A 23,741-nucleotide genomic window follows, 5' to 3' on the forward strand; every position below is an offset into this window, starting at 1 on the left:
AATATATATATATATATATATATATATATAGCACATAGTAGCAAATATTGGCTTGTGCAACAAGCTTATATTATTTACAGAACTAGGTTATCGCGTTTCATTTCAGTGAAACACGCTCACATATGTTATGAATTAGTTTTTTGCCTTCCCTGCAAGAATGAATCGCCACTCCTGTGAGCGGCCCAAGCAGACTTTAGCTAGTAACAGGACGTGGCGCTTGCTTGATTTGAATTTGCGCGCCTATTGCTTAGACTCAAACGAGTCTTTACTCTCAATAGCCTACCGATGTGATCGTACGAGTAATCTAGCGAATCATGTACATAGGCAAATTCTCAGTAAACTGGCTATGCAGATGCAACAAGTTTTAACATAGCAAATAAGGTATGCCATTTTTTGAAAACGAGTCAAGCTTTACAGAATTTCGGGCTGTCACATTTATAAATATCTACGCTTACAATTGACAGTTAGAAATCATCACACACTTCTGGACAATTCATTCACTTCCGTTGTATTCTTAATATTTGTTTATTTGCATTTTTTAGTATGCAGTCCCACAAAATATCAAGTTAAGATAACAAGGCAATTGTCGTCTCACACCATCGCGCTCCCGTACCTTCAACGGTGGCGGTGAGAATCATCGAGTTTCCAGTAGCACATTTTATGTATACGTGTGTATGTACAATGTAAACCGATCAGCCGACTCATCTACAGAGCATCTGCGTTATGAGGATTATTTCTATTCAAACGCGGATGTTTATTTTTACTTCTTAGCATAGTGGTACTCTAGTACCTAGCCCCTATTTTGTTAAGGCCTGCATATGGGCGAGACACTGGTTGAGAGTAACTGTACCCGCTAGTTTTCTTTTTTACAATGCATTATAATTGTTTCACTCCATATTCTACGACGCAATACTATTGCCTATCAGTGCCGGTGTTATCCCAAACTAAATAAAAGATTAAGCTTATACTATGGCTGAAAGATGTATTCTAGCCGATTGAGGTCCTACAGGTAAGATAGAATAGACATAAGAGGGCGTTTGTTTTTAACATGTTAACGCAGTAGTTATACTCTTCGTGTCAATGTGTATCTGAAACAGTCTAATAATGCTTAAGAACTTTATTAAGCATTTACAGTAGTTAAACGATTTCTGGACGGAGAGTTAGCTGTTTCTGGCTGGCGCGTACACGCCTATGAATTGTTTATGAAGGAAAATTTGCATATTGTATACATATCTACTTAAGTTTCTAATGACGAGCTTCTTGAAATTTCTTCAAGCTACTTCGGCATACCCAGAATGTATTAATCATACGCAATCGAACCACAACTTGAACTAGCTATAATCCCGTTAGCGGCGCTACACAAACGCCGTTTAAAAAACAAAGAATTCGTTCTGACGACTAGCATTTTTTGCAACATTTCAGCATAACTTTGAGCAGCGGATGTTACCATCGGAATAATGGCTATAAATCATAAATTAAAAGAAAGTAGTGAATAGGCATCAGAAATATGCACCCCCTCATTTCGTACGAAAGCCATGTTCACGATACAAAAGCGGCTCATTTTTAGCAACGGTTCGATAAACTGATCGTTTTCATTAAGCAAAACATCAAATATGTATTTCTCTATGTACGACAAGGTCACTTAAATAGATTCGTTAAGCACGCTGATGACAGATCTTCGCAGCACCGTAGGATCAGTGGTTTTCGCTGTTTTTATTCTCAATTGGGATTCTTCAGAAAAATAAATGGCACGAGTACAAATAACCATTGATGCTTATACTACAAGATCCTGCACAGCTCGTGAGAGACTGAGCTCTTTTCCGAGGGCGACGTAAGCGGACGCCGAGCGTTGCGGCTGTCCATGTAAGCGACCACCATTTCAAACGACATTACACACAGTTTAGAAATGTATAATTTTAAGAAGAAGTTAGCATATTCACATAGTCGATGAAACTCGTCTTTGGTAGAGCGGCAAGAAATAATGTATTTGAATAGAACTTTGACTGACGTATGAAGAACAAGTTTGTTCTTGCACTATTCATATTATAACATCGTCTCCAATATCCGTGTCTTCTTCACAGAGGTGTTTTAATGTCAATGACAACTTCGTAAGGATTGTCAACAAATCGCGAATCCTCGTCGTCGGGCAGTTGTGCGGCTCCCTGTCGGGACAGCGCCTCGTGTATCTCGGAAAGGTTTACTTTCGATTTTGCAGTCGCGATTGCGTAGCTCAGCTCGTGATTCATCCGGTTTCTGTGATGTCGGGTAAATTTAACCTGAAATAAATTTGATAATAAAACATTATATCCGGCGTCGATGACGTATGGTATTTATTTAGTTCGAGCAGGCTCTAATACGTAACGATACAAGTGGCGGGGCGCTGAACGTTTACAATGCTTATTTTGATAATATAACAGATGTCTAAAGGTGCGTTCACGACAGAAGGCTGATTTACGTTCGGTTAGAAGATAGGACTAAAGGATAAAATGTATATACACATGTCTTTTTCGTCCAGCAGTAGAGCTTCAATGATGACAAGCGAATGTTTACTAATGGCGCTCACACGTGTCTAATAAAGTAATATTCTCGAAATGATTCTACAGTGCTCAAAAATCACATAAAAATATCGAATTTTATTGTTTTGCCGATTTCCGAGCAGGATATCGCATTGCTCTGAATTTTTGTACGTGTTTATGTCTTAGCCTTCAATTTGTTATGCCATCAATGTTTTAAATGTTAACTATGAGCCATTACACAATTAATTCTATAATGAGATAATGCAAATCCAGTGAGTGCAGTTCGCTTTAAGTGCGTGAAATATTGCGACTTCTACTAGGCTTACGGTACTACCAGTTAATCCCCCGTTATAGACTAGCGATCTGACCCAGAACTTCAACGAGTGGCCAACGCGCCTGAAAACGTAGGCATACATTTAATCGCATTAAATGCCACAGTCTACGCATACATATCCATGTGGGAATGTACATGTGGTCAACAATCGTGGCGTTTCTCCTTAAAATACATTCTTAGCCGAAAACCGTGTTAGGCGTGTGGCCACATTGCTTCTTCTCTAAGTGCACGTACACGCAATGCTGAAGCTCAGCTTGCCTCTTTCCTTATTTCCGCCTGTTGAAAAAAGGCAGAACCGTTCCTGCCTCTACTAGTGTTACGCTAACCTCTATCGATGTCAACGTTGACACAAAAGTCGTCGCAGCGCAGCCAAAGACCCGATGTCAGCCAGCCTGGTGTCCCACTAGACTGTTCTTACCAGAGGGTCCCGATTCAGAGAAAAACAGAATGATCAAAGAAGGTTCAATACAACGGTACAGAGACCGAAGTATATTGATCCCACCGTCTAAATTCTAAGCGAGTGAATAGCCTCTTGGCCTTAATGCGAACCTCCCATTGGCGTCTCTACTACCTACAGCTAGAACTCTCCACTGACATAGCCAACAACGATAGCAAGAACACATATCGCTTGTATTGTCTTTTAGTATGATCTCTTTCTCTCTGTCTTCTTTCCTCATATTCGGTTTTTGCCCAATTCTCCATTTGAATTCCAGCCACTCGATTCCATTTGTTTCTGTCTAAATAAGAACAGCATTCTACAGTTGATATTTGTTTGACAATTCTTGAGCATTTTTTTTCTAAGAATCGGGATAATTTTAGTGTGGACGACCTGGAAATACCTGGTTGGCAATGCCCCTATATATGATAACGCAGGTGAATGCACTCGGGCCTTACGAGAAAGAGGAACTGCCATATAATAATCTAATATAGTATAATTGTAATTTTAGTACAATTTTGATGCTATCAATTTTGCCAGGACAGTTTTGGATAAGGATTATAAAAAAATTAGACGATCTCGTGCAATGCTTCTAAGCCAATTCATTATCAGCACACAAATAATCGTTACAATCACGTGTGTTCGATACCCAGTATAGTGTCGTATGCATTTACATACTGTCTCAGTAAAAATGAGAGGATACGACCCGAAACGTCTAGCCAATTCCATGACTGGCTGCTTTAGTACAACTCAGTAATCTTGATAGTACCTGAATTTGGTAGTAATAATATTATTATTATTATTATTAACGTTAAGCGTTATTATTAACGCTTCGTCTTTGCTTATTATGGTTGCTGATGCGATCTACGACCGGCCTGCTTTTTCTGTGCCTGAACAGCTGGCTATAAGGATATCACTTAGTACCCGTCATAATGGCCACCGTTATCGTTTTTTAGATAGCGCAAACGTCTCACACACAGACTTGAGACCAAAGCTGTCCGTTACTGCACACTTCAAATATATAATTGTAGATATTGCCTAGAGATATTAACTCACGCGTAGAAAGATTGGCGCGCGGTATTCGGCTACACTGTTATAGCTATAGTTGCTTTCGTCCTCTGCATAAGTTGCAAAGCTCGGCCAATTGGCTATAGCGTAACGAGCAATTTGGTTGCGGATCTCTAGCGCTTGGTCCTAGGCCCCGTATATGAGATTATTAAATCCACATTGGACGTGTGTGTGGAGTCGTACAGAGAGAAAATGAGATCCGATTCGGATTTGTCTAATGATCGTTGTTAGAGACAGTAAACATTTCTTTGCTAAAATTAACTATTCGATCATGCTGTCCACGCACTTCATCGGGACTGAGGTGTATCTGGCTCGTAGAGGAACTCCCTAACCGAGAAGTATTTATGCATTAAAGTCAGTACGCAAACGAAGATACCTTGTTTTAGTCACTGTCGGCTGACTTCTGATCGACAAGTAACGTTACCATTATGAGCGTTTGACATTGATATGCGATAAATGTATTATCAATCAGCAACACATCTGCATCATAATTCCTAACAGATGATGAAACTTAGATGCGCCACAAAATTAAGCTCCACGGTAGCCAATTAGAGGCAACTTCAGGCCTCAGCTTGGCTACGTTGCAGTTTAGAAAAGCGAGTGGTTGCAAAAGAATACTGCAAGACTGACATGTGTTGAAATCGCGTATGCGAGGGTGAATCCCCACGAAATCGACCACCATGTACACATTGAATTTGGAGATAGCAAATTTGTCTTCTTTGAGGAAGAACGGCGCTGGAAAAGGACATAGTATGGCAGCAGATAGAAGAGAAATTTAGCTGTGAACTGAATGTTAAAGTGAATAGACGTCACGTTTTGTCTGGAACTAAAATATACTTATAAACACATATTTTGTGGATCAAACTGAATCAAATAATAGTTGGGTACGAGTAGAATATCCAGTGTGGAGCCATCTGATGAATGGCTTGGGCCGTGTTAATTAGTCAGGCGGTTTTTCTCTAAAATTCAAACATATTTAACCTCTTATATAGTATTTTTAGAAGAGATATAGTTGAACACAATCTACTTAATGGTTTATATTACAATATTTTACCTTATAGACACACACATTGTGTATCTATATATGCATTTTACCGTTTTTTACGTCTCTTTGGAGTTACAGCGTCACCAAGAACGAATCAACGTTGCTTGTCGTATATTCATCGATATGGGCAACCCTACCCGCGGAATAACCTAGTCGACGATAGTTTATACATTAGCAGGGAGCTAGCGGCGTATTTAAACTTATACACCTAGCTCTTTCTAGCTTAAGAGCCCACGTGTTACCATATAATTGGCTGTTATAAATCTGCTAGTGTGAAAACCAAGCTCAGCATCATTTTCGCCCCAAGTTAACGAAATTTGTTTTCTGTAGGAGTCTTATTATATGTGCTATTAAACAGCATTGATGGGTCGTGCGTATCAAAGCATAATTTCCAAACTAATTCGCTCTTGAAATTTAGGCAGTAAAACTAACGACGCACAGCGCTTCCTCGCTATTCTTAGCGACTTATCCCTTTAACGGCACTTATAACTCAACACAAGGACGTATAGTCACAACGCTACAACTATGACGTCCAGTCACTGGCTGACATGTTCCATTAATGTTGCACTAATGAAAAATATTTTTGGTTTGTTACAACAAAAGGAAACAAAATCAGTAGAAACAGAAAGACATATTGGAAAAAGCAAATCGTTACTTAACAACAGGTTAACACATATTCAATGCCAGCTGTACAGTTCGAATCGGGTTCATAACCTAACCCTGTTCTAACGTTATAGCAGCATTATTTAAAAACGAAAGACACTAAGGAAATCTGTTTTCGGCAGTCATAGCAACTTACCTTGGCTGGCAACTCCGGGAACCCGGTTAGACCGACACTCAAATTTGTGCAAGAAAACGAATCGTCGGTAAGGTTGCACTGTGACACTGTGGTCGGCAGTAGCGGCATGGAGCGTCCATAATTCACGAAGAGTGATCCTGCTAGATCCTTTCCTGACCCATTTGCACGGGTGGGACATTCCCGTTCGAACAAGCGTGACCACGGCCTTCCGCGCGATTCGGGTCCAGATCCTCTGCCACCCCCGTTGCGATCTTCTTTATGTCGTCTGTGAAGGTTGCCGTTGGCCGTGTTGGTGTTCCCGGAAAGCGAAGTCGAATTCAAACAGCACTTATTTAAATAGGAAGCTCTTCTTGAGAGTTTTTTATACAGGCGCATAATGGCGTATTCGGCACTGGTTCGACAAAGTCAATATTTTGTAGTGGCAATGGGTGTGGTGCGAATTGTTTTCCACGAAAGGATGCCATCTGGCTGCAAGAATAAGTTTTTCTATTGATAGTGGTAACAAACCTTTGCGTCGATTCCATACGTCGATAAAAGGCTCTATTCGAATCGGGGTAACTTTCGGAGCGAAACAATCCTAGGAGTATGTCGCGATATTGTTTTTTATCGTGTGCCACCAATTCGGAACTTGGTACTAACCCCATAGTGTCGGTCGAAATGATTCGCTGGTCGGACGCGAATCTTTCGACATAAAGGTAGACCAAAAGAAAAAGCCGTTGAAGCTATCACATTTCCCAGGCATCGTCCATCTAATAGATGCAGTATAATCAAGAAGCAGTTATATTTATACGAATTTACTGATAAATTTTAACTAGGCACTTTCCTTCGGTTTTAGCATAAACCCTCGCATTCCTCAATGAACATGAGATTGCTTGCAACTGGGCTACCAAGGCACTAGCAAAAATAGAACGAATTTATGTTATCGTCATCAAAAACAACCATTACAGGATGGCACATATTCGCAGGGGCAAAATATATTCGCATTGGTAAGAAATGTTGAATACTTCAAGCGGATCTTCACGATGTTTCTCGCTATTTGTGCAGTAATCTCCACAGGCCTCTATGCAACAACGGGTTGTTGGAGCCTATAGACTGCACCGGTGCAGTCCGTAAAGATAAACCAAGCAAACAACACTTAATCAACGGTTCAAAGGGTAATTCGACGAGTGCTTACGGTAGAGTCTACCTCAGTAACAACATCTCGTAACCTTGTGATCGGTTGCGCCCACACTCCGATAGTTTTCAGCTGTTTCCTCCAGAACCACAAGGATGTAAAATGCATTACTAGTTGACGCTTCGACCGACTGACGTGCTAAATAGGTAATCTACGACAACGATTGATCCCTTAGCTTGGGTCCGCGGCAAAAGCCGGGGTTAATAATATCTTAATAAGAGCCTTTGCTCTACCAACCGAATGCATCACTGCCCCTCCTTCCCCGCCTGTGGCAATGCCTCTCTGCTTTCTTGGTTCACAACTCGTCTTATTATCACTGTTAATCCAACGATTGCTTTTCTCGAAATTAGGATTAAGCTCTTATGCAAAGCTGTTCCGTTGAGCTTCACCGATTCTCGTAGCCGACGACACATGTCGTTACCACTCATAGCTATTGTGGCTACGGCGAATAGCAGTAACATTAAGAAACGTGATCGACCTAGGCGTATCAAACGTTCATCAAGGCATATCTGCCCTAGCGAGGTTACGGTAAATCTTAATGCACATGAGCGAGCTACTACATTGGTTTAGCCTGTCTTAGTCTATCGAAGTCAGGCGAAAACAAACGAGCAATTCGGTTCACTCAACGTTGGTTATCGTTGTCTACACCGTACTTGTGTTTTCCATTGAGAGTATAACAAAAGAGGACGCACCTGACTTTTCCCTTGTCATTTCTTCCTGCCTTCGAAGCCACTGTTGCCGCTGTTATTTTCGTTGTTGACACTGGTCTGTTTCATAGCTCTTAACGTTGTCGACCACTTGTCCCTTATATGTGCAGCAACAAAATGTTGGCAGTTTGTGTATCTAAATGGATTGCGTGAAAATCCGTCTTCTGACCACCGTATTCGTGACTCTAATGTAAACGTATGTTGTCTACTATCGATTTAATGTTATGCATCTCTTTAAAGTCGAGAGGAGTCCAACGACATCAATGCGAATAGAGAGGACTGAAGCGTTCATGTACGCTGCGCCTGTCTCTATGACGGCAGCGGTTGTGTGTCACGCAGCCAGTCAGTTACTATCGGCCACGACAGAAACTAATCGGTACCGTTGCTGATGCCGGCACCGCTACGACGGACTTGCGCAAAGTCATTTCGGCACACTCACTAAAAAAAGAACTTGTGAAAGCGATAAAGAAAGAGAAAAGCTAGACTGATTGTTGCCGGCGTGGCAGCTGGACCATAGCGGAACCTCACACACAGGCTGATTCGGACGATGCGCACGATTCACTGGGAATGAAGAGCCAAAGAAGACAATGTAGCTATGGACCGCCTGAACTCTGATAGTGCAGTCCGCCCATCTGCGGTTTCCGTTTCGACTACGTATGTTTGCTTCAACTGAATTTCATGGCCGAGTCAGCATTGTTCGTGTCCATGTGGGGGACCCCGTCTGTAAGCGAATGTGCCGTCAACACTGCTCGAGATTTTAGCAACAGTTCAATGCTGACTAGTGACGGAACATGATAGGCCGGTAACGTGATCGAATGGATAGTTAACAGCAACTGTAACAAGTGATTAACTCACACGGTGCCAACATGTAATCACAGGATGTCAAACTTGCTAGGCTATTGTGTTGCCGTAGTAAAACGTCCGGCTGGCGCTGATTTAGGAAATACCTTTTAATGTAAATGTGCGAGTAAAGCTGTTATTAACAAACAGTTTAAGCTGTAATTATGTTGTGTTTGGCATAAGAAAGCTATACAATGCATAAGATGAGGTGTATGTGACCCTTTTCTGCGTTGTTTTTCTTTCCTTTTCCTCGGAACTTACTTACACTCGACTCCTGTGTGGCAACCACTTGCCATACAATATCTTTGACATTACTGCATAGTCGCGTATAACCGGCCAGGACTGAAGTTCGTAGTCTGCTTTCAGCATGATTGCCTATTTCAGGATGCGGATCGTGTATGCTGCGTATCTCCTGATTTTCATTCCAGCGCTCATGCTTTAAAATGGTTGTCTAGCAGCTTTCCATAGTTACGCCTTTCGTTGTTAATGTAACGGATTTCCACACGTATTAAATACTCAAATTCACCATTTCAATTTTATAGACAAATTCATACGAAAATTGCGTTGTTATTGTTATCAACATCGCGTACGTCTGCAACATTCCTGCTCGTTTGCTTCATTTATCGCCTGAATATTTTATCCACGTACAAGTATATAGTATTTATATATATATATATATAGTATATATATATTTACATAAATATATAAATAAATAAAAAGAAAAATTAAAAATTAAAACTCGTTATGCTGAATGATATCTAGAAAGCTTAAAGCTACCGCGAACGCAATTTCTATAACGTAATTACTAGCCTATACAGATAATATGGATACATAGGCTGAACCATAACTTTCAATATTAAAATCTCTATAGATATATTTCAGTTTAATTCTATTCAAGCTCTACTGTGATGTTATTGCCCAATTACGTAGCTTAAAACTCTTAAAGTTGCCCTCAATATTTAGAGGGATGATTTCAAACAATTCTCATACGCGACTATAATCAGCCTAGTTCTAAGAATAGTCTTTTTTATGGCGGTATGCAGCTTAATTTTAGTCTAGCCGTAACGATCTGGTAGATTTGTTCGACAAAAGTATCTCTTAACCAGAAACCCTAACATGGTGCTACGCTAAGTGAACCACCGTTAGCTAAACAAAATCTTGTAAACCTTATATTCCATTGGTAAGAACACAATGATTTATTCCTTGGTCAGCACAAGTATTTCACGTACATGCCAACCGATTACTGTTGAGTTCAAACTATTTGGCATTCTATTTGGGATTTATCGATAATCACATTGATGTACATATATTTGTACATTGGAGGGCCACGTTCATCTTTACCGGCTGGTAGCGGTCGACATAGAATAAGATTAACACTTTCGCATACATTTCGAATGCAATGTTAAGGCCATATCTTGTGCTGGTCCAGAGGCAGGCTTGACCGAATGGATTTCATAATGTATCGATTAACACCTTTCGACATTCTTGGCCTACTTGTGGCGTCGAATGCATCAAACAAATAGATGCAGGCGGCGATCGTACACGGGGTAAGTTGTTCCTCAATGCTAACCAATGTAGTAGGAACAGGCACAAAAATGTTGCGGTAACCACGGCAGTCAGTCGGGGGAGGGGCGGAGATTTAGCAAACCTGTCACGTTACCATAGACCGTTTTAGCGCAAGCCCAAAATATCGCAGTCTCAAGAATTTATTTGTTCTACCCTCACTTTACGAACTCACTTTAAAGGTAAGCGATTTCAGTCAAATTATGGTAGAACTCACAGCAACGCACGCGAGACCATCGGACCCGCTTACGTATCCGTGCTTGCAACAGGTTGGCTCAATGTGCAAAGCTAACATCATCCATGGTAGTATATAAAAAATAGAATATTTATACGATTCTGTATGTACATGTACACACATGGGCTGATATGAACCAAATGGGCAATCATACTAGTATTACATCACCTATGGCTTTTGGTTCACACAATACAAGCTGAGAACAAGAGATACAAGGACTAACCGTATATTCCAAGTACCTATACGCAGAGCCGCACACAGGAAGCACATAGCGGTACGGGTTCGACAGTAGGAAGGTTGTTCATTCTAAAATGGTACGCGGTACTGGCGAATGTGTTTGGAAAGGAAATATAAAAGGTAATGAAAAGCCCAAAAACATGACGTCTAATTACAGAACGCCAGAAACAAGTGACACTGTGGTATAGAACTCCGCTTAGTAGAAAACAGCATAATTCATACTGGTCAAAAATCTATTAAATGATTAATCTGCATATCATGTAATTTGTGCTTAGAGAAATATAGTAATAATTAATTTTATCCAAACAGTCCGGAACTCTCTAATTGTTTGCGCGCCACTTGTTACTATTTTCCTTGTGTGATTTTTGTCACTGACACCAAAAACAACCTAGCTGAAGAAACGTTCATGTTTATCAAAACATGCAGTAAGCTCCAGCAAGATATATAACTCCGTCGTACCGGTCTGACAAAGAAGCCTAGAAATACCTTGAGATTTTTTGTCGATCGTGCCTTATTAGTTTTCAGGTACAGTTTATATCTTAAAGCGCCAACTAAATTTCGGTAAACGGCATCAGAAGAGCACTGACTGCAACCTGCCATTACATCCTTAATTAAACAGTGCTCCAGGTTACTCCTCCAGAACCTTATTACTAGTGCTAAGCATAGCTAAGCACACGAAAGCTACCTTGATTTAAAAATTTTATAAACGAGATAAGATATATTTAAGAACTATAAGGCTGTAATAAATGACAGAAACAGACTTGCTCTACATTCGTGTGGTGGACCGAAATTTACCGCATTTCTGCTACTGAAGTCCAAAGCCAGTAAAAACACACACTTAAGCAAACTTATTTATCCTGAAAGACATTCATTAATCAAATAAAGAAAGATAAGCTTTTACCAAAAATGTCCTCTTATTATTGAAAGATTTTGCGTATATCTTGTTTACATCGCGCCTGTCACCAGGGTATTTGCCATTGTAACATGCAATTTTAATCAGCATTTTTTTACTAACATTACCCACTAATTTCACACCATTAACGGGCACTGCAGATGCGCTTCAGGATTTTCTGGTTCCAGGCAATATCTATTTTGATATTACTTCGATTAAAAATATACTCTCTTCTCAAGAAGTGAGTGACCACACTTCGATTTGGGGATAGTCATCAGAATATGAGATATTCTCGTCGTTCTTGACAACTTCGAGAAAAAAACGTCGTAATGATGATGAGCGACAATTCGACAAGGCTCAATACCACTTGCAGTCAACCAGCTCCATAAGTTAGTATTGCTTCTCTTATAGCGGCAGGAAACCACATACAATTGTGAACGCAGGGGGAATATGGTAGAAACGAATGTTTGGTCCGTATCCCATGGGTATTTGAAAAGCGTTTGCCCGTCTGTAAGAGCTTCGTGATCGTCACTGCTAGTTGTTGATTTGCAACGTCGTATTGATCTTTGTAGATGATTTTGAGGGCAGTGAAAACCGTCAGCCTTCGTTCGATTTGATGTGGCGTGAGAATGTAAGCACCGTTCTTGGTGAGGCTTTTTGAGAGGTAACATCAATGAGCCAACGATACGGAACGGTAAATGGCCGTGTCGGGTTTTACGCAATAGGTTAGTTGCAAATTCCAACAATAGAGGTTGCTTCAGAATTTCTCGGAATGCATTATAGTCGTAGGCCGATAATAAAGGGAATAAAACTGATTTTGAACCATAGAAACCTAATAACAATAACAGTGGCTTTGACTCTGCTGAGTGAGGTCATCAATCGCCAAAAACCTATTTTGACTTAGAAAAAGTATATTTTCCACGAAAACTAATGTTTCTTTTCTGTGCTTCCCGTGCCTCGCAAGGGCTTAACGGAACTTCAACGCGAATTCCGCTTAATGAAGGTGGCCCGATTAAAAGGATTAGACTACTTTCACGAAGCTTTACACAGCGCAGAAATTCATGCTCCTAAGTAACCTCAAGCTACTCCCGGTGATGTTGTCCATGGCTACACGCAACCTAGAAACTACTCAACACTGCGTTTTACACTTCACCAAATTCAGTTAGAACGCTCCCGAACAATTTCCATCGATCAGAGGGTATGCAATATTGCAAAAGTAACTTACGTTATAAATAGTCGGAATATAGTTATTTTTCTTCATTTTATGACGCAGCGTACCAGTCTAGAGGGAAGTTCTCTTGAAAAAAGAACGACTAACCATAGAGCTTCATACATTCCCTGTCCGAACAGATATATGTATTGGACTCATACTCAAAGTTCTACATGTATCTACCTATTCGGAAAAAGGATTTACGTAAAATACTGTGTATATCTACGGCGTACCACCCATAACTGTCGAATTAGTAATGCCCAATTGTGGATCCACGTACCAAGCTGTCCATATACCGAGCTGCACTCTTCAGGCTTTCAAGGTCGTATTTTTCTGATCATGCAAACCTGCAAAAAACGTTTCATAAAGTGTTTACTACGATATAACTAATTAATTACCTAGTTCAGTTTTTAATTTTTATTATTTTACCTCATTATGAAGACCACGTACAGAAGGATGAGTGTTAGAAGACAGAGAGCCGCAGTCAGAACTGAAATGCAACCAAAAAGAAATCATAGATTTATTTTAGTAAAGTGAGTTCGTTGTACTTCACTCCGTTAGCAAGCGTTAGCAAATATCTCTTCAAAGTTGACTGCAGCGACCCGTGATGAACGTTAAAAGATAAAAGTAAGCGTTTCGATTCGAACCCCTAATGTCAATAGTTATTGAACGCAATGGGTTTAATAACAATTTCGTCAATTTGGTTGTCAACGGACGCCACACCTAGATTCCCTTTTTATTTTGCTGTTAAAATATTATGTTGTATTTAACTTATAGAATACGAAAATTAGCAAGGCATATTAACGGATGCATTTTAGAGTAATCTTAATGTGTCAAGAAAGCTGGCTGTATGGCGAAGTATTCTGCAGATGCTGCTGTAGATCGTCGGTTCAAGCCCGATGTCGCGATCAGTAATGTTCCCTATAACATGGCTTGTTCGGTTCTTTTCTAGTCCATTCGTTTTATATATGACCTTTAATAATAGCCACATGTAATTTTGTTTTGTGCAACATTCGTACTCTTCACAAATTAGCGTGAATCTGACGTAACAAGTCACACAGCACTCCTCGACCCCAAAATATGGCTATTTAAACTAATAGTAGTTCTATAACATGGAGGTATTGTAACACATCGATATCTCTCTAGTTTAGATATTATATCATTTACCACGGAACACAGCGTTGTCTATGTATCTCTTTTAACGTAATGTGTATACCATCGCCATTTCTTAGACCTTCCCTTAACTTCCGAGTTAATCAGCTTCTTGATAAGCACCGATTTCTGTTGTTCATAAAAAGGTGAACGTCTAATTTTATTTTAAATAAACTAATTTTATTTGACATTACGGACTGAAAATTGTGGTTGCTCTATACATGAGGACAAAGGACATTTACAAAGTTCAGGACGCGGTTTTTAACTGAAAATCACAAATGATACACAAATAATTTTTTAAGGTATATGACATTCATAATATCCTATTTAATAGTAGTGCGGCTATATTACACCAATTTTTTATGCTACTATGGTTACGTACATTTAGTTGCAGCTTCCTCCGAATAGGTCTTTATCATGAGCAATAGATGTCTTTGTCATCTATTATTCATGATCGGCACCCTAACAGATCACCTTATAAATTTGCTACAATCAAAAAACTACCTACAGCACTACACCTAAAACCTCCAATAAACTGTGGGAAACAGTCATGCGTTTTAATCAGTTTTTAGGCTTGTCCCATTAACTAGAAAACTGCAAATCACGCTGATATATGGAGGATTTCTTACATAAAGTAGGAAACAGAACGGCTGGCACATTGATAAGCTAAACACAATTGACTAAATGCCACCGTAAGCTCCCCGGATATATAAAACAACTCAGTTACGAAATTTACAACAGCAACGCATAATTGATAGTTGCGTGTTAATTACTATTTTTATACAGCTTAATTTCATTCAGTTGTAGTGATGATACGCTACGTCAGCTCACACCGTTTTCCGCTGGTAATTATCGTGTATTGTCTCACGTAAAAGAAAGACTTGTTCTTCATGTATATAAATCAATCAGTTAGATAACTGTCCTTTTGCTTCCATAATTTCGAATTCAGTCTTGTATAACTCACACCAATAAGCCCAGAGGCCGAAGTATCACATTTCAATTCACAACAAAATAGATCTATTACACAGCTATAACATATAGGCTACTGAATATACGACTAACTACTGCAGAGAATCATAATACTTCGAACCCAAAAGACGAGCGCATTTTACCAAGAGCGAGGTAGACAGAATTTTCATAGTCGGCAACACGAGGCACTTTCCTAATCTTCTCCCAGTAATCGGGGCCTTCTTCATAATAGTCATTAATGTTGTCGGAATAGTCCGCCGGGGCGCGACTTGCTATGAAGAAATTGGTTCGTCGAGGATCCATGACGGTACCACTCGCGTTAGCAACGCTGACGCTTAGTCCGTTTCATCCCACCAAGACACTACGGCCACATTACGTAAGGGTACTCACTAACATAGCTTTTAACAAGAACCGCTTTAATATTCTGCTGTATTGTCACTATTTTTAATTGCAGGCGTGAAGCTACAGCATCAGTGACGTCATCTTTCCAGACGTGACAAGCTATAGATTAAAGCAAATATCAAACCGAGAACCCATGAAACTTGGACATGCAAAAATCGCGTTCTAAGTTCTATCCGGAGTCAAGCATTACACCAAGGTCTCGACGTAAACACTCCAAACGCATTCGAATCCGACGAGTTCGAACGCTCTGAGATAAACTAGCACCATTGATCCGGTACAAACGGAACACATGCCAATCTCACGTGTTGCATTAGAACTAGACTGAAGCTTGCTAGAATGTAGATCCACACAGATTGACAACAGCCTCCTTTCGACACGAAGCTCTTTGTCGTTGAACCGTTCACTCGAAGTATCGCGACGACTTCACCGAAGCTGTCTTTCCAACGATGAGTTCTACTGCTAAACAACTTTGATCTCTTTCTCATAACACTTGTTTAGCAATAGCAAAAGAACGCGGGCAGGGTTATCCGACTATACCTCCAGCGATCGCGTACTTCTAAATACTCGATACAAAAATTCTTATTGGGTGAACGTCTCTCATTTCATTGAGCCGTAAAGCTGAACGCCAAGACACACGATTAGTTGCCGGCTTGTGGCAGTAACTAGCAACCAACTGGCCAAGAATCACCAGCGCTGCCGCCTGAAGCAGAACTTTTCTACAGACCACCTAATGAGAGTCGCGAACACCATTTCCCTGTAAGCAGAGGCCGCTATTGCTGGCACGAACAGCACACACTCAGCACGAAACACCCAGTTCAAGCAGGCAGTTCAGTGAGTGTGTGAGTACCCAACCCCTCCCTCGATACCTCGCTTGCTTTCGTGGCGGTGATGGCGCACGGGGTGGGCCCAGTCCTTATGAGCTGTGGGTGGGTTGGTGACTGGCGGGTTTCACCCTCTCCACGCTGGCCTCGAAGGGTCGCTTACCCCCAAACGGAGATGCAAGCACTGTTCCCGAAAGAGAAAGGAGGGCAACCCGGAGGCTTAAAGCGACCCAGGTTGAGACAAAATCCCGCTATGCAGAGTACGCCCTCTGCTACGTTTAGTATCGAGTGCGGCAAAAATCATCAGGAGAGTGTTCAGTCGCGGTGATGCTAGAGGTTCTCATCTCGAAGCTGACTAGCTCTCCAGCTTGTTCTGTAGGATGCGTGTAGTGAAGGGTTCGTTGGCGCTTACGCTAACATTGCTCGTCTAGGGCTTCAAGGCGCTAGTGGAAAAAATGCGGAGTAATCATTGCAAGTGTTTCTAAAAGCTCAGAAAGCAAAATGGTACAAGTTTCAGCACTGCTTTAATATAAAGGTATTGTATAAAAAAATTGAAAACCACATAAAAACAATACAAAGAGCGCGGCCAGATTAGGGAATGACTTGAAATGCTTACGAGAATCGCTAGATAATTTGAATCGGGCATTCTGTAAGCGAGTATCTTCATGTAGACAGTGTCCAGTGTCACTACACAGCGCACGTCGCTAAAACTCCCTATTCTGTTATAGCTCGAAATGCTGAAACAATAGGAGCATCAAATGGAAAATTACAAATTTTCATTTAGTACTATTCGAAGCAACCGACATTAGTGAGTAGGTCTGCAAACTATGCGTACAATACAAGCAAACAGGACTGTTTCAAAAACACCGGCGTTCAAATGACACAGGGCTTTTACCGGATTTCAAAATATGACACATTCCCTGTTCAACTAACAGACCCCTGTTAATAGAGCACATTTCAAACATTGCGCTTCTAGATACTATAAGTGACACAAATGATGTCGACTCCTCAGATATGGCACACCAAAATGACGATTTCAGCATTCGATCGCAATCGACATCGTTCTAAAATATTCTCTCGAGCGTAAATTTACCGAATAATCAAATATGTAGGTATGTATGGGTACAGCGTTTGCTTATATCTATTCGTTCACACAATGATTTTTCTGTTGAACATGCCGAACCTTTGCAGTTTCTCCTTTACGCGACGAATACCTTTTCAGCGTATTAACAATAATTTTCCTGCATAACACACACGAACGAATATAAGTACGAATCAACCATACAAGTTCGACGATCTCCCATTTCGTCCGGACGTTTAATGGACGGCCAAAAAAACACAGAAGACATTCACCATCACCCGCCTCTGTTTTAATTTAAGCTTACCCAAACAGATTACGAGCAGTTCGCACGGCGATTTTCTACTATTTTGGCCGAATTTCTTTAGCCGTCATTAGGCTAGTTACTACCACCATATTGCACAAATTTAATTAGTATCAGCAAACCCTTACCTAGTAAATGTACGCAACATAACAGCCTCCGTTCATTGCCACTAAGCTCGATCTAGTTAGGTTGCTCTAACAAACCGATTTGACATTTCTCATAACTGTTGCTGTCTATGCGGCCTTGACGGTTGACCCTTTACATTACGTAACTCTGCTTTATTCTGTTTGCCTCTTCGCCACGATACTCTTTCGTAGCGAATAGAAGCCGCATGTAGAAGCCCGCAGTTGAGACTCATCTCTACTTGTGGTTTTGTCATTTAGGTCGGCGCGCTACCACGGTTTAATTGCCGATATAAATGTTAATTGTTTAGCTGCTGGTGGTTTAGCCAAAGCGTCAGTTTTACTTATTCGCCTGATCTCAAGATAATCATGCGGTTAGCCTTGTTCTCCCCCTATCGCTTTAGGAGATTTAATTTACAATCTCATCATAAGTGCTTCTCTGCTTAGCAAGTCATGAGACGGTAATGGCTGTGGTGTCGACGGTCGTCGTAATGATGATGGTTTTCACAATATTGCTTTGTTTTCGCACTAGTATATTAGTTCGCCTTCTCCTTGTCAAACGACAGCCGACTCGGCGCGAAAATCCACTAGGTCTGGAAAAGCAGAGCTGGTTGCAGCCGTCGATTACAGAGGGAATACCGATACGTATCATCGCTCGGGGAGAAAAACGCACGGATGGTGGGACACAGCGAACGGTGACATTCGGCTTTCTCTAGGGGCGTTAAGTTGCCGCCTGTGTGGAGCGGACAAGCGATGAATGCTCTAGGAGAGAACGTTTTGATTCATCGACCAACCAAAAACAAAAAAGATAACTGAAACACGATGGACTTACGATGTTGAATGAATAGTGTCGAATATTAGTTTCACGCGTCTGAAATGTTATTCAGCACTTTTTAGAACAGATGGAAACATCTAAGTTAGACAAAATCAATGACAAATGTTTACCGCGCCTGCTCTGACAGCAACTAATCTTACCTGAACGTTGTGACCGGAATATGATATGAAGCGGAATTTTTGCCAAGAGTAATCTGTGAGAAAAGCTGCAGCTTTTGTTCGATACACAACGTGTTTGTGAATTCTTTGTGAATGCTTCCAACGTTTACCCACTGTCGGAAGGCATTTGTCGCGACGGGGTTTCTCCTCTTTTACTACTAACGGCAAAAAGATTACTAAGTAAACTTAACTGGTCCTTCAAAAAGAAGGTTCCTTCGTCCAATAATTAAGGGCCGGTTTAGATAGCTAGAGAACATCGGCAACGGCCATTTACTGTAACAAGGACTTTATTAGTGAATATTCAGATATACGACTTGTTACCTAGTAGAACGTGAATCGCAAAGCTGCCAATATTTTAAATTCTGCTGCTGATTATATCTTTTGATTATATTAGTACCTCCATAATTTAGAAAACGATCTGACATATTTTATGTGCTCAAATGTTTATCACTCCAGTCGTATAAGCTCGGGAATGACAAGAACGTATCTTTGAAGAAGAAAAAAAATTGTATTAGACGAAGCAATTGATGACCAGGTGTTGATATAAAATGCTGAAACCATGAGGCAACTATACTAGTCGTAGTAACTACGTCATGAAGATGAAAGTCAATTTATCGACTAAATCAGCGGGAGCCCAGTTTGCCAACGTTTATCCATCTGTTTTTCATTGATCACACAGAAGGCAATAAACAAAATAATCACGGGATAAGTAAATACGACGAGTTATGTCCTACGTCTCTATTTGTATGCTAAAAAATAGTTTTTCCTTTATGTGAATACATGTGTCCGATTCAAAACAAAAGTGATATATATTTTTCAATCAGGTTTTTTTGAAAGCATATATCATTAGCTCAGCCTGCGACTATATACGACGAATATAAATTGCATAGTTTCTAACGGCTCTCACGGAGTACATTGTTGAGGGTCATTGTAATCAAAGATCAAAATTTTCATTAGAGCGCGAAGAGTTATTTCAATTGACGATCTAAGTCTGCGATTGACTGTAATATAAATACGATACAGCCTAAAATATGATGTAGATATTTCTTATGTATTATTTTATCTTAACGTTATCTGCTCTACAGGAGAGCAATAGTTGGTAACAGTTTTTTCCCATTCCACGGAAGTGCTATGAGTATAGTAAATCTAATTAGAGCACATCTTGTCACTGTCTACTATGTACCAACGTGAGCTATACGGAGAAGCTAATGGCATTTATATGTTTGAAAAGCTAAAGAAATATCACATTAAATCTTTTTGCCCTGAGAATTTTCCCGGACCCACGTACGTCCAGTGTTATTAACTGCAACATTGTGGATATTACCAGTTTCATAGCAATAGGTAAATCAACAAGTAAATACAGACTCGAATGCATCTTCGCATTTAAAGCACGACCTTTAAGTATATGTTTATAGACACGGTTCAAAAAGGAGCTGAAGCAAATTTTCAAAAAGAATAATTGTATGTTACATAGGGTCCTGCCGTGTGATGTCCGCGTACAAGTTCCCCGTAACCTGCTTAAAATACGATTACTTTACAGCTAAATCCAGCTACTGCTTATTTTAGACTACTTGAATGATAGCGATGCAGGCGAATCAATGCAAGACGCGGTCCGTTAACAAGCTAGAACCCCCTGAACTAGATCTTAGAACTATATCTAGAAACTAGAAGTGCTGAACCCCACACCCAGAAATCTAGAGATACTTACAACGACCGATTTAAATAGGCTTATGCAAGTGCGATATATCGATGCGAATCATTATTATGTTCTTTTACTGAATATCAATCTGTCCGATGGCAATGTCCTACGAAGGTCATAGATGTTACAGTACTTAAGCTTTATTAATGTAGATATTTGGGGGCATATATAGACTAGCCAAATACCTCATAGTCAGGTCTGAACGTCAAAATTGCGAGCACCGAGCTTGCCGTGGGTATTCATCATAACCACAGTTCGGTTTATCCATAAGAGATTGTCGAATCTCATTCGAGCTGGATCTAATCTGTCGGTATATAGGAAGTCTACCATAGAGCTTCCATAGAAATGCGTTAGTTTGTGTACCCTGAAAACAAGCCATGAGCAATGTTCTCAACTGACACCATTTAGAAAATTGCCCTATCAAAAATACATATCACGATTCCGTGGATGGTTCACTAAAAAGTGAAAGACATATTCCCTCATGCAGAAATTGAACTCATAAAGTTACCTTAAATACAGATTCCTCGATTGAGTATCGCACGACCAGATGTTTATTCAAATATGAAGAGAAATAGCGTCAACATAATATCCACATTTTTTCTATAGTTCAGTGAAAATTTTAAATCAATCTCTTGTTATGCATATTGATGCAATAGCCGATTGAACGATTTCTCCCTACCTTAATGCACCACCATGTTAAGTGACACCTTAGTACCAAAGTGCGTCCAAGTCATTGGCCTAACCTAGCTGCTGATATCGTTTAATCGTACTTTTTCACGAAGACAGCTGTATGACATGCGGATAAACCATTGGTGTGATGAACCTTCACGAAGCTCGATGTTTTAAGATGACTAGAGCGGAGTTTGTTCAAGTGTCCCGTGGGCGCTATCGACCAGCGATGCGCTGTGAATCCACCGTACACGACTGTCAAAAGCGAAGAACTGTTGGAGGGGTGAATCAGGCCATTACTTCACTGCCGCATGAATCCTTCGGCAATGTTCCCAGGAACCTTAACCTTGGGTGGAGTCGACTAACTTTTCGAAGCGGTTTCCATCCCACTTATTTGGTTGGGTTTTTCCCACAAATTGGAGGGCTGGATGACAGGAACAAAATAGAGAGGGAGAGAGAGAGAGCGAAAGCGCTTGCATGGGAGTAAAGTAACTTGGTCAAGTCATTTACTCTTTTGTTTTCCAGTATCTACAATGTAACTGCCCGTGGGAGCTCCGTGCTATTGTACTGCGGATCGGGTTGAGAAAATTGACCAAAAGAGGGGCAACGCTGAAGCACAACATGATGGTAACGACGATGCTTCAAGATAAGCCTGTGTAATGAACGTGTAGGCCTCAAGAGAAACAAGAAGCTGAGACCCGCTGATCAGATACCACGCCTTCAGCTGAATCCATGTGTCTAGCTACATCGAATGGTTTGGATTGGCTGTACAGGCTGGTAGGCTTTGGGGCCTTTATATTAGATTTTGGACACGAATTGCTCGAGGCTGTTAGCCCCGAGAAAACAGCGACCGAGGATCAACTTGTCTGATGATGGTCGCGATGCATCAGCAATGCAACTGGGAGAAGGAACTAACACGAGATGGGAAACCAGGACGGGTTGCTTGTGAAAAATATCAAAAATAAGGAAAACACCACATTAAAGCTAAAAGGCAGAGAAAAAACACTGTGGGCCCTACATTAGATATATAGCAACGTAGCTGGCGGTTGAGCGAGGACAGTATGCCAAACTACACCTTTGTGCTGGAAGTTCACCGTTTTAGCAAACAAACACTAAGGGACCCAACAACATTATAGCATTTAGAAATACTGTTACTTTAGAGGAAGAAAAAGATGAATATTGTGAATGAGATCATTCAAGGTTTAATTTAATACCTATATATATGTGGAGGTAAACCGCTATCGGGTTAGGGTGTGTGCATCAATGGACTTATCAATAAATTATCTGACTTCGAATATTCGTTTGAAATAACTATATTTGCATTGTGTAAGTAAACTTTTGTTGATTATACTCGTGATTTCTGATCTGCAATATATACATCAAAAAGAAAAAAAAACGTTTTTGTGATGTAGTCCATCTCAATAAAAGAACAAGCTGCATAATATCTTTTTCAAAACGTTCTCGCTCTTTCTAGGTTCTGCAGAGCTTTTATTAATTTTTTAGCAAATTTAAACGAAGCAAGCCAGAAGCTACGAGTAGATATAAGTACCTTCAAAATAAAGCTTCATTATGAGCCAACTGGAGTTGGAGTAAATGAAAACTACATAGTAAAACCCGTTTAACAGTTGTCCAACATAAACATTCCAGAGCCAAAAGTCAGTACAAGCATATTGTATTGTATTTGCTGTACACTTTAAGAATAATACCTTTATAGAGTTATGGTAGTTTGGTACTATGCTTGCCAATTCTTCTGAAGCGCTATTCATTTTGTACCAAAAATAGATATACTCGTTGGCCAAATCATCCATCGTTACTACATAAGGAATATGGACAGCTCTTAAGGCCCTCTAAATTTTCAAATTACGATTTTTATAATCCTGAGGGACAGCCTTTAGTAATGTTAAATCAAGAGCTGAACTTAGGAAGGTGAATAATAAATAGAAAAAAAAACATTTTCAAGAGCAGTCTATTCTATTGTACTTTGCTTACTTATTTCCAGTTCATTTGCCCCCATAATATCACACCTCCAGTGGGCTTATTCCAAGAAACCACATCAAACTATCTATAGCCGGACCGTTTAGCTGTCAACAGAGTACAAACTATTTGTTGTTTGGTAGACGTCGTGCATGATAAATATGAGTGAATACGATGAGTATGGTACCCGCCTTTCTTGGTAGTCTTTCCGATTACGTCAAACCCCCTCATACCGTCACGAGCAGGTCTTCAAACCGATGTTCACCCAACTAAGCTGACCTCTATCATTGATGAGTCAGTTGCAAATAGACGACGCAGTGCGAGCATGCGTCTCATCTATTATGAACGACAAAACGCTTTACGGCGAATTACATTCGTCACGGATTCAGTTCTATCAGAAGGATTGTCGTTTGTAGTAGGTTGCCCACATGTCATGTGTGTTCGACTCAGGTGAGTTTAGTCAGCGGCGACATGATTCCAATTTGAGACATGTGCTGGGTTT

At 40.4% G+C, this 23,741-nt stretch overlaps 3 protein-coding genes across 34 annotated transcripts in view; 2 read left to right on the plus strand and 1 right to left on the minus strand.

Annotated features, from left to right (window-relative positions):
- The window catches only part of LOC111250279 (inhibin beta chain-like), a 19,096-nt gene extending 16,779 nt beyond the window's left edge, over positions 1-2,317 (plus strand). For 7 of the 9 annotated variants that reach the window (XM_086987868.1, XM_086987867.1, XM_086987871.1 and 4 more), the window contains one exon: positions 2,082-2,317. The gene's annotated coding sequence lies outside the window, so the exon portion shown is untranslated. Of the gene's footprint in view, positions 1-1,737 lie in introns of all 9 variants that reach the window. The other 2 variants (XM_086987870.1, XM_086987866.1) reach the window with 2 other exon arrangements.
- The window catches only part of LOC111250281 (uncharacterized), a 24,519-nt gene continuing 1,260 nt past the window's right edge, over positions 483-23,741 (minus strand). For 2 of the 24 annotated variants that reach the window (XM_086987891.1, XM_086987892.1), the window contains exons 2-4: positions 13,486-13,546; positions 6,199-6,463; positions 483-2,276 (exon numbers count right to left, since the gene is read on the minus strand). In XM_086987891.1, coding sequence (XP_086844017.1) covers positions 2,076-2,276; positions 6,199-6,463; positions 13,486-13,546 — 527 coding nt within the window. In that variant the 3' untranslated portion in view covers positions 483-2,075. The other 22 variants (XM_086987873.1, XM_022805262.2, XM_022805261.2 and 19 more) reach the window with 22 other exon arrangements.
- Txl (Thioredoxin-like) overlaps positions 23,545-23,741 on the plus strand; it is a 7,600-nt gene continuing 7,403 nt past the window's right edge. Inside the window, exon 1 of the mRNA XM_022805257.2 lies at positions 23,545-23,689. Within this exon, the coding sequence (XP_022660992.1) occupies positions 23,565-23,689 (125 nt within the window). The 5' untranslated portion in view covers positions 23,545-23,564. The remainder of the gene's footprint in view (positions 23,690-23,741) is intronic.

The sequence above is a fragment of the Varroa destructor genome, unplaced genomic scaffold (assembly GCF_002443255.2).
Source record: "Varroa destructor unplaced genomic scaffold, Vdes_3.0 BEIS01000004.1, whole genome shotgun sequence".
Taxonomy (NCBI): domain Eukaryota; kingdom Metazoa; phylum Arthropoda; class Arachnida; order Mesostigmata; family Varroidae; genus Varroa; species Varroa destructor.